Here is an 18,773-nt window from a genome sequence, read left to right as displayed (position 1 = left end):
CATTGCATAAGACCATAGGTGGAATCCAGAACCCCCATCCAGAATCATCTGAGGTAGGAAATTTCCACTGGAAAGGATGAGTAGACCAGCCTGGAGTGGCTAGAAAAACAGAAGGTACTTCGTGAAACAAAGACTGGCAGGAAACACCCAAAACAATAATGGCAGTCTGATCAATTACTACAAGAACAAGTAAGCTGTTCACATGGGAGTCATCAAGGCAAGTGGTTGTAACCCCTCAAAGCAAACCCCCTTCCAAGACTAAAACTCAAGGGGAACACATGAGCAGGCAGGTGGTCTGGCTGGTGACCATGTTGGTCACCGATAGAGGAAGAGCAGCAATGAAGTTGCGAGCTAAATCCAATCACATTCAACAGACCCCTGTGAACCCGGGTGGACACCTGGATGGCCAGCAGTATGGCAAGACCTGGGGACTTCTGGGCCCAGAGGCAGTGACATGGCCACAGAGGACTAGAGCGGAGAGTGAAATGTCCAGCTGATATGAAGTGAGGGGAAATACACAAGAACATCCATATTTGCAGACAGTACCCACTTGACCTGGCTTCAATGGCTGGATGACTAGAACTTGACTAGAAGAAGAAAGAAGAGGGGGAAATAAAAAAAAAAGAGTAACTTGCTACAATTTGATGAACTTTACCTATACTTATGGATGTAGCAGCTCAAAAAAAGGAACAAATCTTTACAGCAAGGATCACTCCCAGTCCAGTGGTACACAGGGTTGACAGGGATGGGCAATTTAGACACTGGCTACCCAAAATTGAGGAGTGGGGGAGGCTATAAAGGCAAGAAGTGACTGGCTTACAAGCTTTCAAGAGGGAGCCTAGTTCCAGATGGGGTGGGGGAAGGTAGACTCTCCACTGAATGATTTTCAATCTGTTGGGACCGGGCTGGCGAAAGGAAATGGGGATAAGATTCTTGTGGTACAATAGTGAATAATTGCCATCAGGACTGACTGTGAAGGTAGGAAATATAGAGGTAGATGTTTTGTAACAAAAGGAGGGGAGTGATTGATTTTGCAGCCTAGGAGCAGAGGTCCCTGGGACCATCAAGTGAGAAGAGCAGAGAGCGGGACCCTACCCAGAGAGGCAGTTACGCCAGGGATGGAGACAGAGATGATGATGTGGATAGATGGAGTGGCTGGAGACACTGGACTCAGGGAGGGAGAGGGGCTGTGTGCTGATGGCTGGGGTGTGGGCCTGAGAGGTTGTACCCTTTCGTTATTTGATGATGCATGAAGGGATTTTTATAATCATTGCAATGAAACGAAATACAATAGGATGAGTGTAAAGCTGATGTTCTCCCATGTAAACATCACAATAAAAACTTAAAAAAAAAAAAAGGTTATTAAGAACACAAGAAAGAAGGAAAAGACCAAAATGGATGTCAGAAGAGACTCTGAACCTTGCTCTTCTCCAGTGTAGAGATGCTAAAGCAAATAGCAGAAATGAGGAGATAAAAGAACTGAAGAGAAAATTTCAAAGGGCAGCTTGAGAAGAAAAGGTCAAGTATTATAATGAAATGTGCAAAGACCTGGATTTAGAAAACCAAAAGGGAAAAACACGCTCAGCATTTCTTAAGCCGAAAGAACTGGGGAAACATTTCAAGCCTCGACTTGGATTACATAAAGATCTTAAGGGCAAAATACTGAATGATGCAAAATGCATCAAAAGCAGATGGAATACACAAAGTCACAGTACCATAAGGAAATAGACGATGTCCAAGTGTTTCAAAAGGTAGCATATGATCAAGAGTCAATGGAAATGAAGGAAGAAGTCCAAGTTGTACTGAAGGCACTGACAAAGAATAAAGGCCCTGGGAATTGCTGGAATACAAATCAAAATCTTTCAACAAATTGATTCAGCATTGGAGGCACTCATTCATCTATGTCAGGAAATTTGGAAGATCTGGCCAACTGACTGGAAGAGATCTATATCTGTGTCTATTCCAGAGAATGTGGAGAATCATCAGACAACATCATTAATATCACATCCAAGTATAATTTTGTAAATGTAATAAAAACAGCTGCAATAGTACATAAGCAGGGAACTGCCAGAGGGTCAAACTGGATTCAGATGAGAATGTGGAATGAGGGATATCATTGTTGACATCAGATGGATCTTGGCTTAATGCAGAGAATACCAGAAAGTTGTTACCTTTGCTTTGTTGACTATGCACAGGCTTTCGACTGTGTGGCTCATGATAGACTATGGACAACATTGTGGAAAATGAGTATTCCAGAACACTTAATTGTGTTCATGAGGAATCTGTACATAGACCAAGAGACAGTCGTTCAAACAGAACAAGGGGACACTGGATAGTTTAAAATCGGGAAAGGTGTGTGCCGGGGTTCTATTCTTTCACCATACTTTTTCAATCTGTGTACTGAACAAATAATCCAAGAAGCTGGATTATATATGAAGAAAAATATGGCATTGGGATTGGAGGAAGACTCACTAACAACCTTGCTTGCTGAAAGCGAAGAGGGCTTATAAAGTACTTATTGATGAAGACCAAAGACCACAGCCTTTGGTATGGGTTGCATCTCAATATAAAGAAAACAAAAATCCTCACCACTGGACCAATAAATAACATCATGATAACTGGAGGAGAGACTAGTTGTTAAAGACTTCATTTCGCTTGGATCCACAATCACTAATCACGGAAGCAGCAGTCAAGAAATCAAACAACATATTATTACATTAGGCAAATCTGCTGCACAAGACCTCTTGAAAGCATTCAAGAGCAAAGATATTTGTTTGTGGACTAAGGTGTGCCTGATCCAAGCCATGGTATTTTTAAAAGCTTCAAATGCATGTGAAAGCTGAAAAAGAATAAGAAAGACCACAGAAGAATTAATGTATTTGAGTTGTGGTGTTTGAGAAGTATTATTAAAAGTATCATGGACAGAAGAAAAATAAATCTGTGTTGAAAAAAGTAGACAGAATTTTCCTTAGATGCCAGGATGGCGAGACCTTCATCTTGCAATCTCCCTACCTCTTACCAGGAGGGACCACTAGGTAAAGCGGAAGAGCAGTGATAAAGAGAAGACCCCTGACAAGATGGACTGGCACAGTGACAGCAGCAATGGGCTCAAGCTCACTGACTGTGAGGATGGCGCAGGACTGGGCAGTGTTTCGTTCTGTCGTGCATAAGGTCGCTATGAGTCAGAACGGACTTGATGGCATCTAACACCACCACCAATTACGAGCCTGAACTGGCTCAATGGCAGTGGCTTTGTTTGATCTGTGTTAGCTACGTAGGTCAACAGCCCTAACTTTTTGCTGGAGTGCCCTGCCTAATGTCTTCCCAAGGTTACTAATATTTCAAGGCTTTTGGTTTTTGCCTCGGAATTCAGTTTTGGGAACTTACAACACTATTCTGGCTCTTCAACACTTACTGTCTTTGGTGGACATGGAAATGCATGCTTAGACCCCCTTTCAGGAAGGACTTGCTCTTCTACTACAGACTACCTCTGCCAGAACATAGCCACTGTCCAACCCTCTTTCCCTTCACAGAAGTTAACTCCCAAAACCACATTTTACCTTAAATTTCGTTTTAGAGTCTGCTTCCAACTTATTTTTATGTCTCTACAAAGATGCACATAAATCTGTGTAGCTATATATCTATATATCAAGATATAGGAGTCCTGGTGTGGCACTGTGGGATAAAGCACTTGACTGTAAGGTTGGTATGAACCACAGTGGCGGCGGTTTAAGCTCACTTGGAAACCCTCTACTGGGTCACTGTGAGTCAGAACCGACTTGACGGCACTTAACAATAACAACATCATCTAAATATAAGGACTCATAGTGTGGCACTGTAGGATCAGCACTAGACTGTGAACCACAAGGTCAACAGTTCAAACCCACCAGCTACTCCTCGGAAACCCTATACAGGGTCGCTGTGAGTTGAAACAACACAATAGCACTTAACAACCATCTAGATATATAAACAAACACATAGATCAACAGTATAGCTATGTCTATACATAGAGCCTTGGTGTGGTGCTGTAGGATACGTAGTAGACTGCTAACTGCAAGTTTGGCGGCTGATACTCAGTAGCCACTCCTTGGAAACCATGTATCTGTGTATATATACACACACATATACATATATATATAGGAGCTCTGGTAGCGTAGTAGTTGCGAATCAGGCTGCGAGCTGCAAGGTTCCAGCTGTTCCGCGAAAGAAAGATGAGGCTTTCTGTTCCCGTAAAGATTTATAGCCTTGGAAACCCTGTACAGGGTCGCTATGAGTTGGAACCAACTCCACGGCACATGACCATCATCATACAAACATATATATATACATCTAACATAGCCAAGCCAGGGAGGTTTTTTTCCCCAGTTTCCTTTTCATTAGCTATATACTTTGCAACTTGACATACCCTGTTTATGCCACTTAACAGCAAGACCAAAAAAATTAAATAAGAATGATGTGATGATAAAATTATATAGCACATTCTAACAACATCTACTTGTGAATCAGGATATCTAGAGATGAAATTCACTATATGTTCTATGTTTAATCTCAGATTATAATCTTGGAATAGGGAGAGCTAAACAAGTAAATAATATTCCATGGACTCCTGGTGTGACACTGCAGGATCAGCACTGGACTGAAAACCACAAGGTGGGCAGTTCAAACCCACCAGCTGCTCCTTGGAAACCCTATATTATGAGTTGGAACTGACTCCATAGCACTCACCAGCAGCATCAGCAATGTGCTAGGAAACAGCAGGGGTCATGAATCCCAGGTGCTTACCTGAGAAGCTGAAGAAAGGACAGAGGTCAGTGGGAAGAATAGTACAGTAGCAGTACTGTTGACAAGGGGAAGGGAAATAAGCTTTTGGTAATCCCCTTTAAGAAAATAGGTATATAAGGCTAAAAATGCTGATCTGCCTGTTTCCATTTTAAAACATTTTAAAAGCATACTCAGCACTTTGCTGGGATTTGGTCTGTTATGGTATTGTGTGTTGTGATACCCAGTGCACATCCAACACATGATCAAGATCACAGATGCAGGGTGAATAAATGCAAGGTTCACATTTCTTGAAAATAAAGAACATTTGGGTAGAAAGTGTTTCAGTGGCAGAATAAAGCTCTTGAAAGTTCTAGTCCAATTTGTCAATCCAATGCAGTACGCTACAGATGAAGGAGCAATGAAAACTCCATGTCTACAAGAGGATAGGACCAAGAGACACCAGGGCTGTGACTTACCACAAACTCAGAATAGGCTGAGTCACATGCCTTCAAGGGATCTTGGAGTAAGGTCTAATAAGTGTTGAATATCAGGGATGTACTAAAGGCTTTCTGTGTTCCCATAGGAAACGTGTTCTTTGAAAAAAGACTCATTTAGACTGAGTTATTTGGGATCTTACACACCTACTCGTTTATCCAACAACAGTAAAAAGCTATGATCCATTTTGCACATTAACAAGGGGGCAGGCACAATGGCAATGGCTGTGGAGCACCCCTCCCTTGAGGAGGGATCCGGACAGCCTCTGGGACGCTGGGCTGTACTGCCCCAATGACCTCTTCCCTCCACTCCCTCCTACTGGAGGGGGCGCTGTATCCAACTGCAGGGCTGGGGCAGCCTGCTCCCAACTCCCGAGGCCCAAGAACTTAAAACTGCCACTCTAGGGAAGAACAAGAAAACAAAAGATATTGGAGAGGGCTTTTGGAAGAAATGCTTGCGAATTTCATGGCATCCCAAAGTAAGCCAAACTGGACCTTGGTGACTTCTGTGCCTGGAAGGCAGAGCAGGCTCAGGAATTGTGAATGCAGGGCTGGCAGGGGTGGGGAAGGAGCCTGGAGAAGCTCTGAGCAGGCACAGCAGGGAGATGAAAGGTTAAGCCCTGGGCCCTCCAGTAACACAGTCTGGCTTTATCCAGCTTTGTTTTCTCCAAGCCTTTTTCCTGAGGAACAGTTCAGAGCTGAACTCATCATAGTGATGAGCGCATTAGTAACTCTTAGATGTTATTATTTCTGTGGTCATATTCTCAAAAACATTTTTCAAAATCACACAAATGGATGCTCTGAAAACAGAAGAAAAAAAAAAAAGAAAAACAAAAAACAAAAACCCAACCCTCCATTTTGCCTGACAAAATGTCCTGTTCTTTGGAACTAATCATGTCAAGAAGTGTACTTATTGAATAAGGAAGAGGCAGACGTGAAGAGCTCTATCCTCTCTTGACCTTTGCTCTGTATCAAGGTTGCTCTGGTTCTCAATCATGGCCCGCCATGGCCCACAATCCAGACCCTCCTCTGTGCCTACACAAGATCACTCACAAGGGCTTCTCACATGGCTCACAAACTTAAGGGATCCTGAAACTAACTATGGAAATCTGGCATACAATCACGGCACACAATCGTTTGAAAAGTACAGAAATACAACACACTCCATCAATACACATGCAATTCTTACAACCTTGCTTTACCTTCATTACTTTTCATAAGAGTCAAATAAAGCTCGCATAATAATCCAGCTGTCATATACGAACTACGGATAAGATATTAAAATGTAAAACATGCCCTCAGATGATACTGACTGAGATGAATTATGGCTCTAGAGAGGCATTTTCACATCTTAAATCAGCACCATTAATAAGCTCAATAATATGTCTAAAACAATTATTTTAAATCAAGAAATATGGTAGAAAATATACATTACCTTGATTATGAAGAATATCATCAATTACAGTAGGGATTCTAACATCGGGCACCACTTCTCCCTTAGGATGAGATGGCTGTGAAGTGCTTGAGTCAATGTTTGGAGTCACTATAGCATAACGAAGCAGTTCTTCATACTCTTCCTAAAGAAGCCAATAATCAAGAATGGATTATAACACTGTCATAAGGGACATGCAGAAGAAAGAATGATACAGGTAAAGTCAGAGATGCGCTCTACTTCAGTTCTCAAGATGGTGTTCCCTTTGGAAATGTGTACTTTCATTTCATCATCAGAACTCTATTACAATAATTAAATTTCTTTAAAAACAAAAACTAAAAAATATACCTACCTAAATTTCCACAGGTGACAATACCTGATTACCCAGATTCCTTTAGTATGTCAATTTAACAATGGTGACAACCACACTACCTAGAGTCGTCGCTGGAAGTCCATTAAAGTTCATCAACATCTACAACACAGGTGAGCTCTTCCCTAGGTTCGGAAGCTTGCTGGTGGGAAGACACAGCTAGTCAGCTTTTTCCTTTTTTCTGAATTTTAGGTCAAAGGTGTTACCCAAAAAGACTCCATAGCAACAAAGCCTAGGTATGAGTTTTGGCTCTGGCTAACCCCACAGCAACCTGAGTCTCTTCTCACATAAGCATTGGAAGAGCATAACCGAAATATTGGCAGACAAAGAACACTGAAGATAAAAGAGAAGGTAAAAGCCAACCTATTCTAGCCTCTTCCTTCTCCCGTAGAGTGGCTGGTGGGTTTGAACCACCAACATTTTCGCTAGCACTCCAACACTTAACCCACAGTGTCATGAGAAAGGAGTGATGAAAAAGACAAGTCACAAATTGTAGACTTTACAGGAACTGTTGTTGTTAAGTGCCGTTAAGTCCGGACCTGCAGAACAGAGGAGAACTGCCCCGTAGGCCTCCAGAGGCTTTCCTGTGGAGCAGATGCTGGGTTTGAATTAACTTTTCAGTTAGCAGTCCAAAGCCTGACCCACTGTGCTTCCAGGGCACCTTGATATCTATTGTTAAGTGATGTTGAATTGATTCTCACTTACAGCAGCCCTGTATAGGGTTTCTGAGTTCTGAGTGGCTGGTGTGCTTGAACCGCCGATCTTGTGGTTTAAACCGACCTTGCAGTGCAGCGCAATAACCCACAGTGTCACCACACTCCCCCCAAATTTTAGGTTACATATAGAAAAATCCAATGTACAGCATTTTACTGGTCACAATTGTCTAATTATATGAAGTCTTGGTGTAGCTCTGTAGGATAAGAACTGGGCTGCTAACCACAAGGTTGGTGGTTCAAACCTACTAGCCACTCCTTGGAAACCCTGTACAACAAGGTCTTATGAGTTAAAATTGACTCAATGACACTTAACAACAACAAATTGTAATATCTGTATCGTATCAGTTTTTTAGTTATTAAGAGCAAACTCCTAAATTGGAGCTCTAGTCAAGCTATTCAATGGTTCCTACAAACATCAAATTTTAAGAGCAGTAACTCCTTGGAGTAGAGCCTGAGAACAGTCCAGCAGCACCCATGTCCCCTGTGTTCCTTTCAGTTAATAAAACCCCAGGTTTGATCTGGACAAAGGACCATCCAGCTATATTGCCTTAAAGCTAAGTGTGGTCAAGTGACAAACTTTTAGTCTATAGGATCTGAATGGAAATACTGCATACAACGTCAGGTCAAGTCCTTAAAAGGAAGCTACACTTGCTTTCTACTTCTTGATCTCCTCTTCCTATGGGTTAGAGGTTGTGAGCCCACTCTGATGATGCAAGCAAGCTGAACACTCTAAAGCATGGCGGAGCAATGAGAGAAAAAGAAGAAATTGGGTCCTCAGATGCCTTCAGGACAATGCACAAGCTCAGACTTTTCAGAGAGAAACAAACTTTTAGTCACTCACTTAAGCTACTCTTACTTGGTTTCTGTTCTATTATATGAGGGGGCCTGAAAGACTTCATGGAAAAATTCCATTTCTTTTCATGACTTCATGACTTTCTGAAGTCCCCTCATACTTCCATGATTTTGGCTATGCACATATAAAAGTTGGCTGTCTTAATTTTTTAAAGTCTCAATTACTGTTGGCAATTACAACTAGAGGTAGTCTGTGAGGTGGGGGAGCTGGGAGAGGAAGTGAGTGTGGCTGTAGCTTGTGGTTTACCTAGTTTGACCTCTGTTCTAGGTCAGGAATAACAACACAGTGACTCACAGAGGAGGTAAATAAGCATATGTGAAAAGTAGTCAATGTGCAATTATAATTTATGTTAAGAAAAGATTTTAAGGATCAGTTATTTAAACAACTATTTTACAACTTCATTTACAAGGGGCTTCAAAAAGTTCGTGGAGAAATGGAATGAAAAGATAATGGAGGGGATTGTAACCATGGCAACAAAACGATATACGATAGGATGAATGTAAAACTAATATTCTCCCATGTAACCTATCACATAATTCACAAAAAAACATTGGAAAAAAAACAAAAAACAATCAGCATATTGTGTACAAATGAGAATGAAAAAATGGCAGCCGGAGAAGAATTTGGGGCGATTCCTGATGAAACCGGCTTGCCTTCCAGCTCTCAAAAAAAAAAAAAAAAGATAATGGAATTTTTCCATGAACTTTTTGCAGCCCTGTTATATGCTGGTACAGGTCAAATATATTACTATTCTATTAGAAATCAAAATAAATGATACCACCTTTGTTAGTTATCAAAAATAACCAGTCTTAAGTTAATAAGAACCCTAAAGTAACAATCAAAAACTAACTGACCTCCTAACAGATGAAGGGACTCTGTTGGCTGACATTATGAGCAGGTACCCAAGAGCCAATGATACAAAATGATTTCAAACTATCTAGAAGGTTCCCACCCTTCTCCCCCTTAAAGTCCATTGCAGAGCCCAATTAGCTGAAAAGAATGCACTAAGTGGAAGAGGTGCCATCAAAAGGAAGGGACAGAGAAAACCAGTGTTCCAATTAGACCACTTTTAAGCACTGGGCTACTAACCGCAAGGTTGGCAGTTCAACCCCCCAGCCGCTCCACAGGAGCTGGATGTGGCTGTCTGCTCCTGTTCAGATTTACAATCTCCGAGCCTAGGGAGCAGCTCTACTCGCTCCTAACTATTGGGTTGCTACAAGTTGAAATCAACTCAATGGCAGTGTGTTTGGTTTTTGGGCTTTGTTTTTTTATCCTAGTAAATTCAAATATTTCTACAATATCTTTCTAATTTCTAAATCCGTAATTTCAATTAAAAGAATATTAAAACCACCACACCTCCTATAGTCAATCAATATAGCCAACTTATCTGCCAACATCCAGGTCCTGGGCAGTAGAATGTAGTCAATGTTGTGGCAACAGGGACTAGAACCCCAGAGAATAGAACACAGGGAATTTAGGGCCCTAGAACTTTGAATGGCTTGACAGTGTGCATAAAAAGCAACTGTCAGTTTCATGAAAGCTAGCTATAGTGAGGACATTTCAGGAAAACATGGTTCTTAAAATTGTCAGCTTTTCCCCACTGTGTTATTTGGAGCCTTTCTATAAAAAAGAAAGATTCATGATTATTTCTGCAAAGCTAAAAAGAACATGAATGTCATGAATTGTACATTCTTCCTCAAAGGTGATGCTGATGTCCTAACCCCTTTACTTATAAATATAGCCTGTAGGGTTATTTTTGTTAAGCTAATGAGAAAGTATTAGAACACGGTGAGTCCTAAACCTAGTCTCTTCTGAGTCACTGTCTTAACAGAGGAATGTCAAGAATTTCCCTGTGGCACTGTGGATTAATGAGCTGGACTGCAAAGACAGTCTGAACGGTAAGGTCAGAGATTCAAACCCAAAACCCTACACACAGGGTCATAATTGACTTGGTAGTTAACATCAACAACCACAACTAACAACTAGGACAGAAGTCCACAGAAGGAACTGATACAGTCAGGATCTTGATTTGAACTTTCAGTCTCCAAAACAGTCAGAAAATAGTTTTACTCTTTAAAACCACCATCTGTGGGTGGTTTATTAAGGCAGCACTAGCTCTGGTAGCGAAGAGGTTATGAATCAGGCTGTGAACCGCAAGGCCAGCAGTTCGAAACTACCAGCTGTTCCGTGGGAGATAGATGAGGCTTTCTGCTCCCGTAAAGATTTACAGCTTCGGAAACCCTGTGCAGGGTCACTATGCGTCAGAATCGACCTCACGGCACTCAACAACAACAACAAGGAGTCCTAGTGTGGCTCTGCGGGCTAATGCGTCAGACTGCAAAGTTGTTTGAACTGCAAGGTCGATGGTTCAAGCTCACCAGTTGCTCCTTGGAAACCCTCTACAGGATCGCTATGGGTTAGAATCGACTCGACAGCACTTAACAAGTTGCTTTAAAGGAGTCCTGGTGTGGCACTGTGGGTTAATGCACCAGACTGCAAAGTCATTTGAACTGCAAGGTGGATAGTTCAAGCTCACCAGCTGTTCCTCGGAAACAGGGTAGCTATGGGTTGGAACCGACTCAACAGCACTTCACAACAAACAAGTTGCTTTAAAAGGAGCTCTGGTAGTGTAGTGGTTCCGAGTCAGGTTGCTAACCTTAAGGTTAATAGTTGGAAACTACCAGCTGTTCTGCGGAAGAAAGAGGAGACTTTCTGCTGCCATAAAGATTTACAGCTTCGGAAGCCTTGTACAGGGTCCCTATGAGTCAGAACCGACTCCACAGCATATAACCACCACTACAAGATAATTTTCAAAGTGACTAAAGCGCTTTATAAAGTTTGATGTTATTGTAAATTGATTCTTTTGTAAATGCAATCATGAGTGAAAAATATACTCTAACTTTTCCCTCATAATTTCTTTCAAAGAAAAAAGTAAATGCAAATTTAGACATTTCTTCCTACCTGAAGATCTGATGAGACAGAACTGCCTCGATCGGAGTCATTTGGCAAAACTGGAGGTGAGAATTTTTCCTCATCTGAAGACATTCTGCACAAATACTACAAAACAGTAAAAGCTAATTTTAGTGTTTTTCCTCAATACTTCAAATACAACGAAGTGCTTCCTAGATATATTTAACTATAACAGCATCCTAGAGATGATGTTAATAACATAGTCAAGGAGACAAGACAAAAGATTATGATCACTCTTCTTAATCAATGTGCACAGCACCAAAACTGTAGCTGTAATTTTTGCAGGAAGGAACTCTGGTGGCTCAATGGCAACGCCCTCAGCTGCTTGCTGCCAGGTTGATGGTTCAAATCCAACCACGGCTCTGTGGAAGAAAAGACCTGGCAAACTGTTCCCATAAAGAATATAGACTAGAAAACCCAAAGAGAAGTTCTAGTCTCTCCTGTAAGGTCACTATGATTTGGAATCAATTTAATGGCTAACAACCACCATCTTTACAGGAGTAAAGTAAATTTACATTATCGACACTTTAGGCTGTCAGCTCAGTGCATAATCCTTGAACCATCTGGACTCCTTCTAGGAAGCTTGGTATGATTAGGCTTGATTTTGAGAAGGCTCAATCTAGCAGATCTGAGGATGGATGGATTAGAGGTGGAGTATGGGAGCTCTTATAGCGTAGTGGTTACGAATTGGGCTGCTAACCTCAAGGTCGGCAGTTCAAAAAACTACCAGCAGTTCTGCAGACCGATGAGGCGTTCTGCTCCCATAAAGATTTACAGCCTCGGAAACCCTGTGCAGGGTGGCTATGAGTTAGAACCAACTCCATGGTATTTAACAACTACCTGGGAGCCTACTGCAATCGTACATGGTATCAATGCGCCCTCCAGCAGTAATGCAGAACTGAGAGGCAGCAGTGGGAAGGGAGGAGGATTGATGTACAATAAACACTAGACAGTATAACTGCAAGGTTGGTGGTTCAAACCCACTAGCTGCCCCCTGGGAACCCTAAAGGGGTCATTAGGAGTCAGAACCAACTCGTTAACACTTAACAACAATGGGAAGGGAGGATACAAGAACAAAAGGAGGAATTGTTGATGGTTTTCAGATGTCTGCCTTGGGTGACAGAATATAGTGCCATTCACCAAAGCAGGGAACTAGGAAGAAAAGCTTGTTGGGAGGAACGACAATGAGTTGAGTATCAAATATTTTGGGGGCCAGGTGTTTGAGGGTCTGAGAACTGAAGGAGTACAGCACATGGCCAGACTGGCTACGCGTTGTACACCTCCAAAGACTCACTCACAATGGCTACAACTTCAAAGGTGCTTCCTGGAGTAGCGTGGGAAGATGTAGGCTAGACAGAGAATTTGAAGAATCATCAACATAACGGGGACCACTGAAACACGGGAGTGAATGAGATCACCGAGGAAAAGGAGCATGAGAAAGAGTTTTTAACCTGAGATCCATGGACCCAAATTATGAGCAGTATTTTTAATACAAATGCACATATGCATTTCTTGAGGAAGAGGGCCCTTAACTTTCTCTATGTGTCCACAGGGGACTATAACCCATAAACTAAGGACCTTCATTCTGCTCCTGCAAAGACTTGTTGTTAAGTGCCACTGAGTCGATTCCGACCCATAGTGACCCTGTATAGGGTTTCCAAGGAGCAGCTGGTGCCTTGGAAATCCTATGCAGGGTTGCAGTGAGTCAGAACTGACTCGAAGGCACTTAACAACAACTTTGAGTGAAAAAGAGGGTTGAAGCCTAAATGACTAACATTTAAAGGAGAAGAGAAGAGCCAGCGAAGACTGAAAAGGAAGTCAGAACTGGGAGGACAGAATCACAAGTTTTAGGGAAGACAGTAGTTAAGACTAAGATGGGAAAGAATGGAAAGTATCCCTAGAATTTGTAATCAAAAAGTTTCTGTGACATTTGCAGTTCAGTGGAAAGGGTAACAGGTCTCAAGCACAGTGAGATGAAAAACAAATGAAAGATGCGGAAACTAAGGTAGAAAGAGCAGATACAGTAAGGAGTGCAATATTGGAATAAAGATTATAGCTAGATTGTAAAGACCTTTAAAGGAAATTTCAACCTGATTTAGGATGCTTTTGAGTTATGGTGTTGGAGAATATTGAAAGTACCATGTCTGCCAAAAGAACCAACAGATCTGTGTTGGAAGAAGTGCAGCCAGAGTACTCCTTGGAGGCCAAGATGGCCAAACTTTGTCTCTCATACTTCAGTCATATTGTCAGGAGGGACCAGTTGCTAGAGGAGATCATGTTTGGTAAGGTGGAGGGTCAGAGAAAAAAAGGAAGACCCCAGCAAGATGGATTGTCAAAGTGGCAGCATCGATGGGCTCAAGTGTGGCAACAACTGTGAGGTTGGCCCAGGACCGGGCAGTGTTTCATTCTGTTGTGCATAGGGTTGTTATGAGTCGGTACCGATTGATGGCACCTAACAACAACTGTATATATGGAGTCCTGGTGTGGCACTGTGGGCTAATGCGTCAGACTGCAAAGTCCTTTGAAAAACTGCAAGTTCTGTGGTTCAAGCTCACCAGCTGCTCCCTGGAAACCCTACACAAGGTCGCTTTGGGTTTGAATTGACTCGATGGCACTTTAACAACTGTATATATGAAGAAGCTCTGGCAGCGTAGTGGTTACGAGTCGGGTTGCTAACCTCAAAGTCAGCAGTTTGAAACTACTAGCTGTTCTGGGGGAGAAAGCTGAGACTTTCTGCTCCCATAAAGATTTACAGCCTCGGAAATCCTATGCAGGGTCTCTATGACCACCACCACTACTGTATATATGAAATCCTGATGTGGCACTGTGGGATAAAGTACTGAACCGCAGGTCCATTTGAACCACAAGATCGGCAGTTCAGACTCACCAGCCACTCCTTTGAAACCCTATACAACGTTGCTGAGTCAGACTGCATGGCATTTACCAACAACAACATATGTAATTAACACATGATAAAGAAACTAAAACTCAAGTATGACGATCTTTAGTTAAGCCAATTGTTAAGTGTAGGTGAGTGGGCTCCTGCTCATAGCAAGGAGTGGCTGGTGGGTCTGAGCTGCTGACCTTGTGGTTAGCAATCCAGGTCCTATTCTACAGCCCCATTAAGGACCCCTAAGCCAATTGTTGGTTAGTAAGTTCCTTCCCACTGATTCTGACTCATAGCAATCCTGTATATGGTTTCTGTAAAGTGGCTGGTGGGTTTGAACTGGCGACCTTGAGGCTGAAACCGACTTTGTAGTCCATTGTCTATCCTACAGTGCCACACCAAGACTCTCCATAGTAACTGTTGTTGTTGTTAATTGCCATTGAGTGAGTTCCAACCCATAGCAACCCTGTCTAGGGTTTCCGAGGAGCAGCAGCTGGTAAGCTTGAACCAATGACCTTGCGATTCAAACCGACCTTATAGTCCAGCGCATTAACCCACAGTACTACAGCCAACTATTGTTGTAAATGCCGTTGAGTTGATTTCAACTCATAGCGACCCTGCATAGGGTTTTCGAGGAGCCACTGGTGAGCTCGAACTGCCAACCTTGCAGTTCAAATGGCTTTGTGATCTGAGGCATTAACCCACAGTGCCACACCAGGACTCCATCACAGTCAATTACGAAGGATAAAATAAGCACATACATTGGAAACAACGAAGGCTGTTTCACTGACTTCAAATCCACTACTGTGGTAACTTGGTCTACAAGGTGGCCTTAAAAGTTCATGGAAGAATGGCACTAAAAGATAATGGGATTTTCCCAGGAACTTCGTGACGTCTCCTTTTATATTTTCATCCATTCTTCTTTTAATGTTTGCTTACAGTCTAGGCAGGTAAACAGGAGCAAAGAGGGTGGTGTTGGTTATCTACTATTTGTCTTAGTGGCTAAAGAGTTTTTTAAGGGAGCTAAAGAGTTTCTGAATATAGATACTGTAGACCTAAAACAGCAACTGCACTTGTAGGAAATATGTTACAAGTCTTCCATTTGTTCTGCCCTGATGCCAACAAGGTATGGCAGTTTATTTAAAACCCTACAATAGCAGCATTTTTCTTACAGTTTCTAGATTCAGAAACAATGGAGGAAAAGGAAGCTTGCTTTAATGGGTGGCAGATGCACATGAGTCCATTCAATTCTTAGTATTCTTTATCCCAAGGTATCGGAGACCACAAGATAAAAAGTTTTGAGTGCTATTCTATTGCCAGAGATTTCAAAGGACATCTCAGTAATTATCTGGCTGGTAGAGAAAGGGTTTGGGAATTCAAATGTCACCCCAAGAAGGAGAAGAAGAGTAAATTAACGCGCAAGTTGGCAGCAGGATGATGTCCCCTGTGCCCTTTCAGGGTCCTCACAGCAAACAAGGAGAGGGACACGCCAGTTCCTCCCCACCTTCAATGACAAAAGCAGCTGCAAACAAGCAAAGGCAAAGGGTTAGAAGGTTTTTCAATCTCCTTTCCCATCCTTTTTTTTTGTATCAATTTCTTTCCTAAAAACAGCAAAGCTTTATGCATGGTTATTCTCCCCCCCCCCACTCTCCCCCGTTTCAAATTACTGGGACCAGACGCCACGACACATAACCACCACTACCACCAGTGGTGACAGTAACGCTTATTTCAGGTGGCCCTGGAGGGGAGAAGGTCTCGAACCTCAGACACCCCCATAGCAGCTGAATCGCTGCGTCTCGGGAAGACGCCCCAGCCTTCCCAGTGGCAGCCTGGCCGAGGAACCTGAACTTGAACCCCACTCCGCTACTTTAGCTCGAAACGCCCGGGCTGAAGCTACCCACCGTCACCGGCTGTCGACAGAATCCGGTCTCCACTCGGCGCCTCCTTACCGCGTCGTCGCAGCAAAAATCCCAGCGAGTACCGCCGCTACCTTAGCAGCCACCTGACAGTTTCAAACTGCAGACAGAGATTAAGGACAGCTCTGTGCATTGGTCCCGAGCTCCAGCAATCTGTTGGTTGATTGGTTCCAGTGTCGGGGGGCGGGGCTTTGAAATGGTTGCGGGCGAGGAAAGCCGGAAATTAGTTACTTTAACGAGGGATCCACGCCCACTCCCTACCCCCGCCTAAGTCCATTTCTCCAGGGGGCGAGGTCTTAACGAGCCCCGCCTAGCGCCCAGGGACTGAATGTTTCGCGTGCTCAGTTGCCTGATTTTCATTCAAGTCTGAGATTGGAATTGTATTGTGTAGAAAAGTCGGTGCCAATTCATAGCGTCTTTGTATAGGGTTTATGAAGAGCCGCTGGAAGGGTTTGAACCGCCGACTTTGCGATTAGCAGTCCATTGCTTAGAATTTAGTAAAAGGCTGTTGTGCATGCTTAAAGTCGGCCTCAGCAGTATGCTATTGTCCTCATACTTCACTCTGCATTAAAGCAATCTTTCGTAGATCATCTGCAACAGAATCACTTGAAGGTGCTATTTAAAAATACTCATTTCTGATCCTCCTTTTCCTGATTCTTTGGCCTTGGGTAGAGCCTGGGAATCCGGCTTGTTAACAGACATTGCCAGTGGTTTTGATGCTGGGGTCTGTAGACTGCACGTCAAGAAACTGCTGGACTATATTTTACTAATGATCTGAAACGTATCAGACTGCAAGGTGAAATGACTATTGATCATAATACAACACTTGCTCTACCCTCTACTCACTGTATGTCCTTGTTGCTGTTAGGTGTCATTGAATCCGTTCCAACTCATAGTGTCCTATGTACAGCAGAACCAAACACTGCAGGGTCCTATGATGTTTGCTCGCACCATGTTACTATGTTTGAGCACACTCTATCACCTCGGATGTAATTCTACCCACATTACAGAGTTGTAGGGAGTTGAAATGAGTTAATAAATCTAAAATACCTGTCACATGATACCACCACTCATCTGTCAGTTTGTCATACTGTGGTGTCTTGTGAGTTGCTGTGATTTTGAAAGCTATGCCACCGATGTTTTAAATGCTAGCAGGGTCACCCATGGTGGACAGGTTTCAGATGGGCTTCCAGATGAAGATAGACTAGGAAGAAGGAGTGACAAACTTCTTGCAATTATTTAGTCACTGAAAACCATATGAATAGCAGAGAAACAGTGTCAGATATAGAGCTGGAAAATGAGCCCCTCAGGTTGGAAGGCACTCAAAATGCGACTGGGGAAGAGCTGCCTCCTTAGAGTAGAGTTGACCGTAATGAAGCTAATGGAGTAAAGCCCGTGGGAATAAAGCCCATGGGACCTTCATTTGCTGTTGGGACACAACTCAAAATGAAGAGAAACAGCTGTAAACATCCATTAATAATCCAAACATGGAATGTACGAGGTATGAATCTTGGAAAATTGGAAATTGTCAAAAATGAAATGGAACGCATAAACATGGCTATCTTAGGCATTAGTGAGCTGGAATGGACTGGTGTTGGCCATTTTGAATCTGACAATCATATGGTTTACTATGTTGGGAATGACAAATTGAAGAGGAATGGTGTTGCATTTATCATCAAAAAGAACGTATCCAGATCAGTCATGAAGTACAATTGTGTGATAGGATAATATCCATGCGCCTACAGGGAAGACAAGTTAATACCACTATTATTCAAGTTTATGCACCAACCACTAAAACCAAAAGTTTTTCAGAAATGGCTACAAGCCTACATTGACAGAGAACTTCCAGAGGTTCAAGCCGGATTCAGAAGAGGCCGTGGAATGAGGGATATTATTGCTGATGTCCGATGGATCTTGGCGGAAAGCAGAGAATATCAGAAAGATGTTTATCTATGCTTTATTGACTATGCAAAGGCTTTCAATTGTGTGGATCATGATATGCTATGCACAACATTGTGAAGTATGAGTATTCCTGAACACTTAATTGTGCTCATGAGGAATCTGTACATGGACCAGGAGGCAGTTGTCCAAACAGAACATGGGAACACTGAATCATTTCAGATTAAGAAAGGTGTGCGACAGGGTTGTATTCTTTCACCATACTTATTCAACCAGTATGCTGAGCAAATAATCCGAGAATCTGGGTTATATGAAGAAAAACGTGGCATCAGGATTGGAGGAAGACTCATCAACAACTTGAAATATGCAGATGATACAACTTTGCTTTGCTGAAAATGAAAAGGACTTAAAATACTTACTGATGATCAAAGAGCACAGCCTTCGGTATGGATTGCATCTCAATGTAAATAAAACA

General features: G+C 42.5%; 1 protein-coding gene across 1 annotated transcript in view; it reads right to left on the bottom strand.

The window, feature by feature from the left end:
• Positions 1 to 11,671, bottom strand: part of POC5 (POC5 centriolar protein) — a 45,836-nt gene extending 34,165 nt beyond the window's left edge. Inside the window, exons 1-2 of the mRNA XM_006873294.1 lie at positions 11,588 to 11,671; positions 6,691 to 6,832 (exon numbers count right to left, since the gene is read on the bottom strand). Coding sequence (XP_006873356.1) covers positions 6,691 to 6,832; positions 11,588 to 11,671 — 226 coding nt within the window. The remainder of the gene's footprint in view (positions 1 to 6,690; positions 6,833 to 11,587) is intronic.
• Positions 11,672 to 18,773: the final 7,102 nt, after the last annotated feature.

Source organism: Chrysochloris asiatica, unplaced genomic scaffold (genome assembly GCF_000296735.1).
Source record: "Chrysochloris asiatica unplaced genomic scaffold, ChrAsi1.0 scaffold00234, whole genome shotgun sequence".
Lineage (NCBI taxonomy): Eukaryota > Metazoa > Chordata > Mammalia > Afrosoricida > Chrysochloridae > Chrysochloris > Chrysochloris asiatica.
The sequence above is the reverse complement of the archived record's forward strand: the minus strand, read 5'-3'. Positions and strand labels throughout refer to the sequence as shown.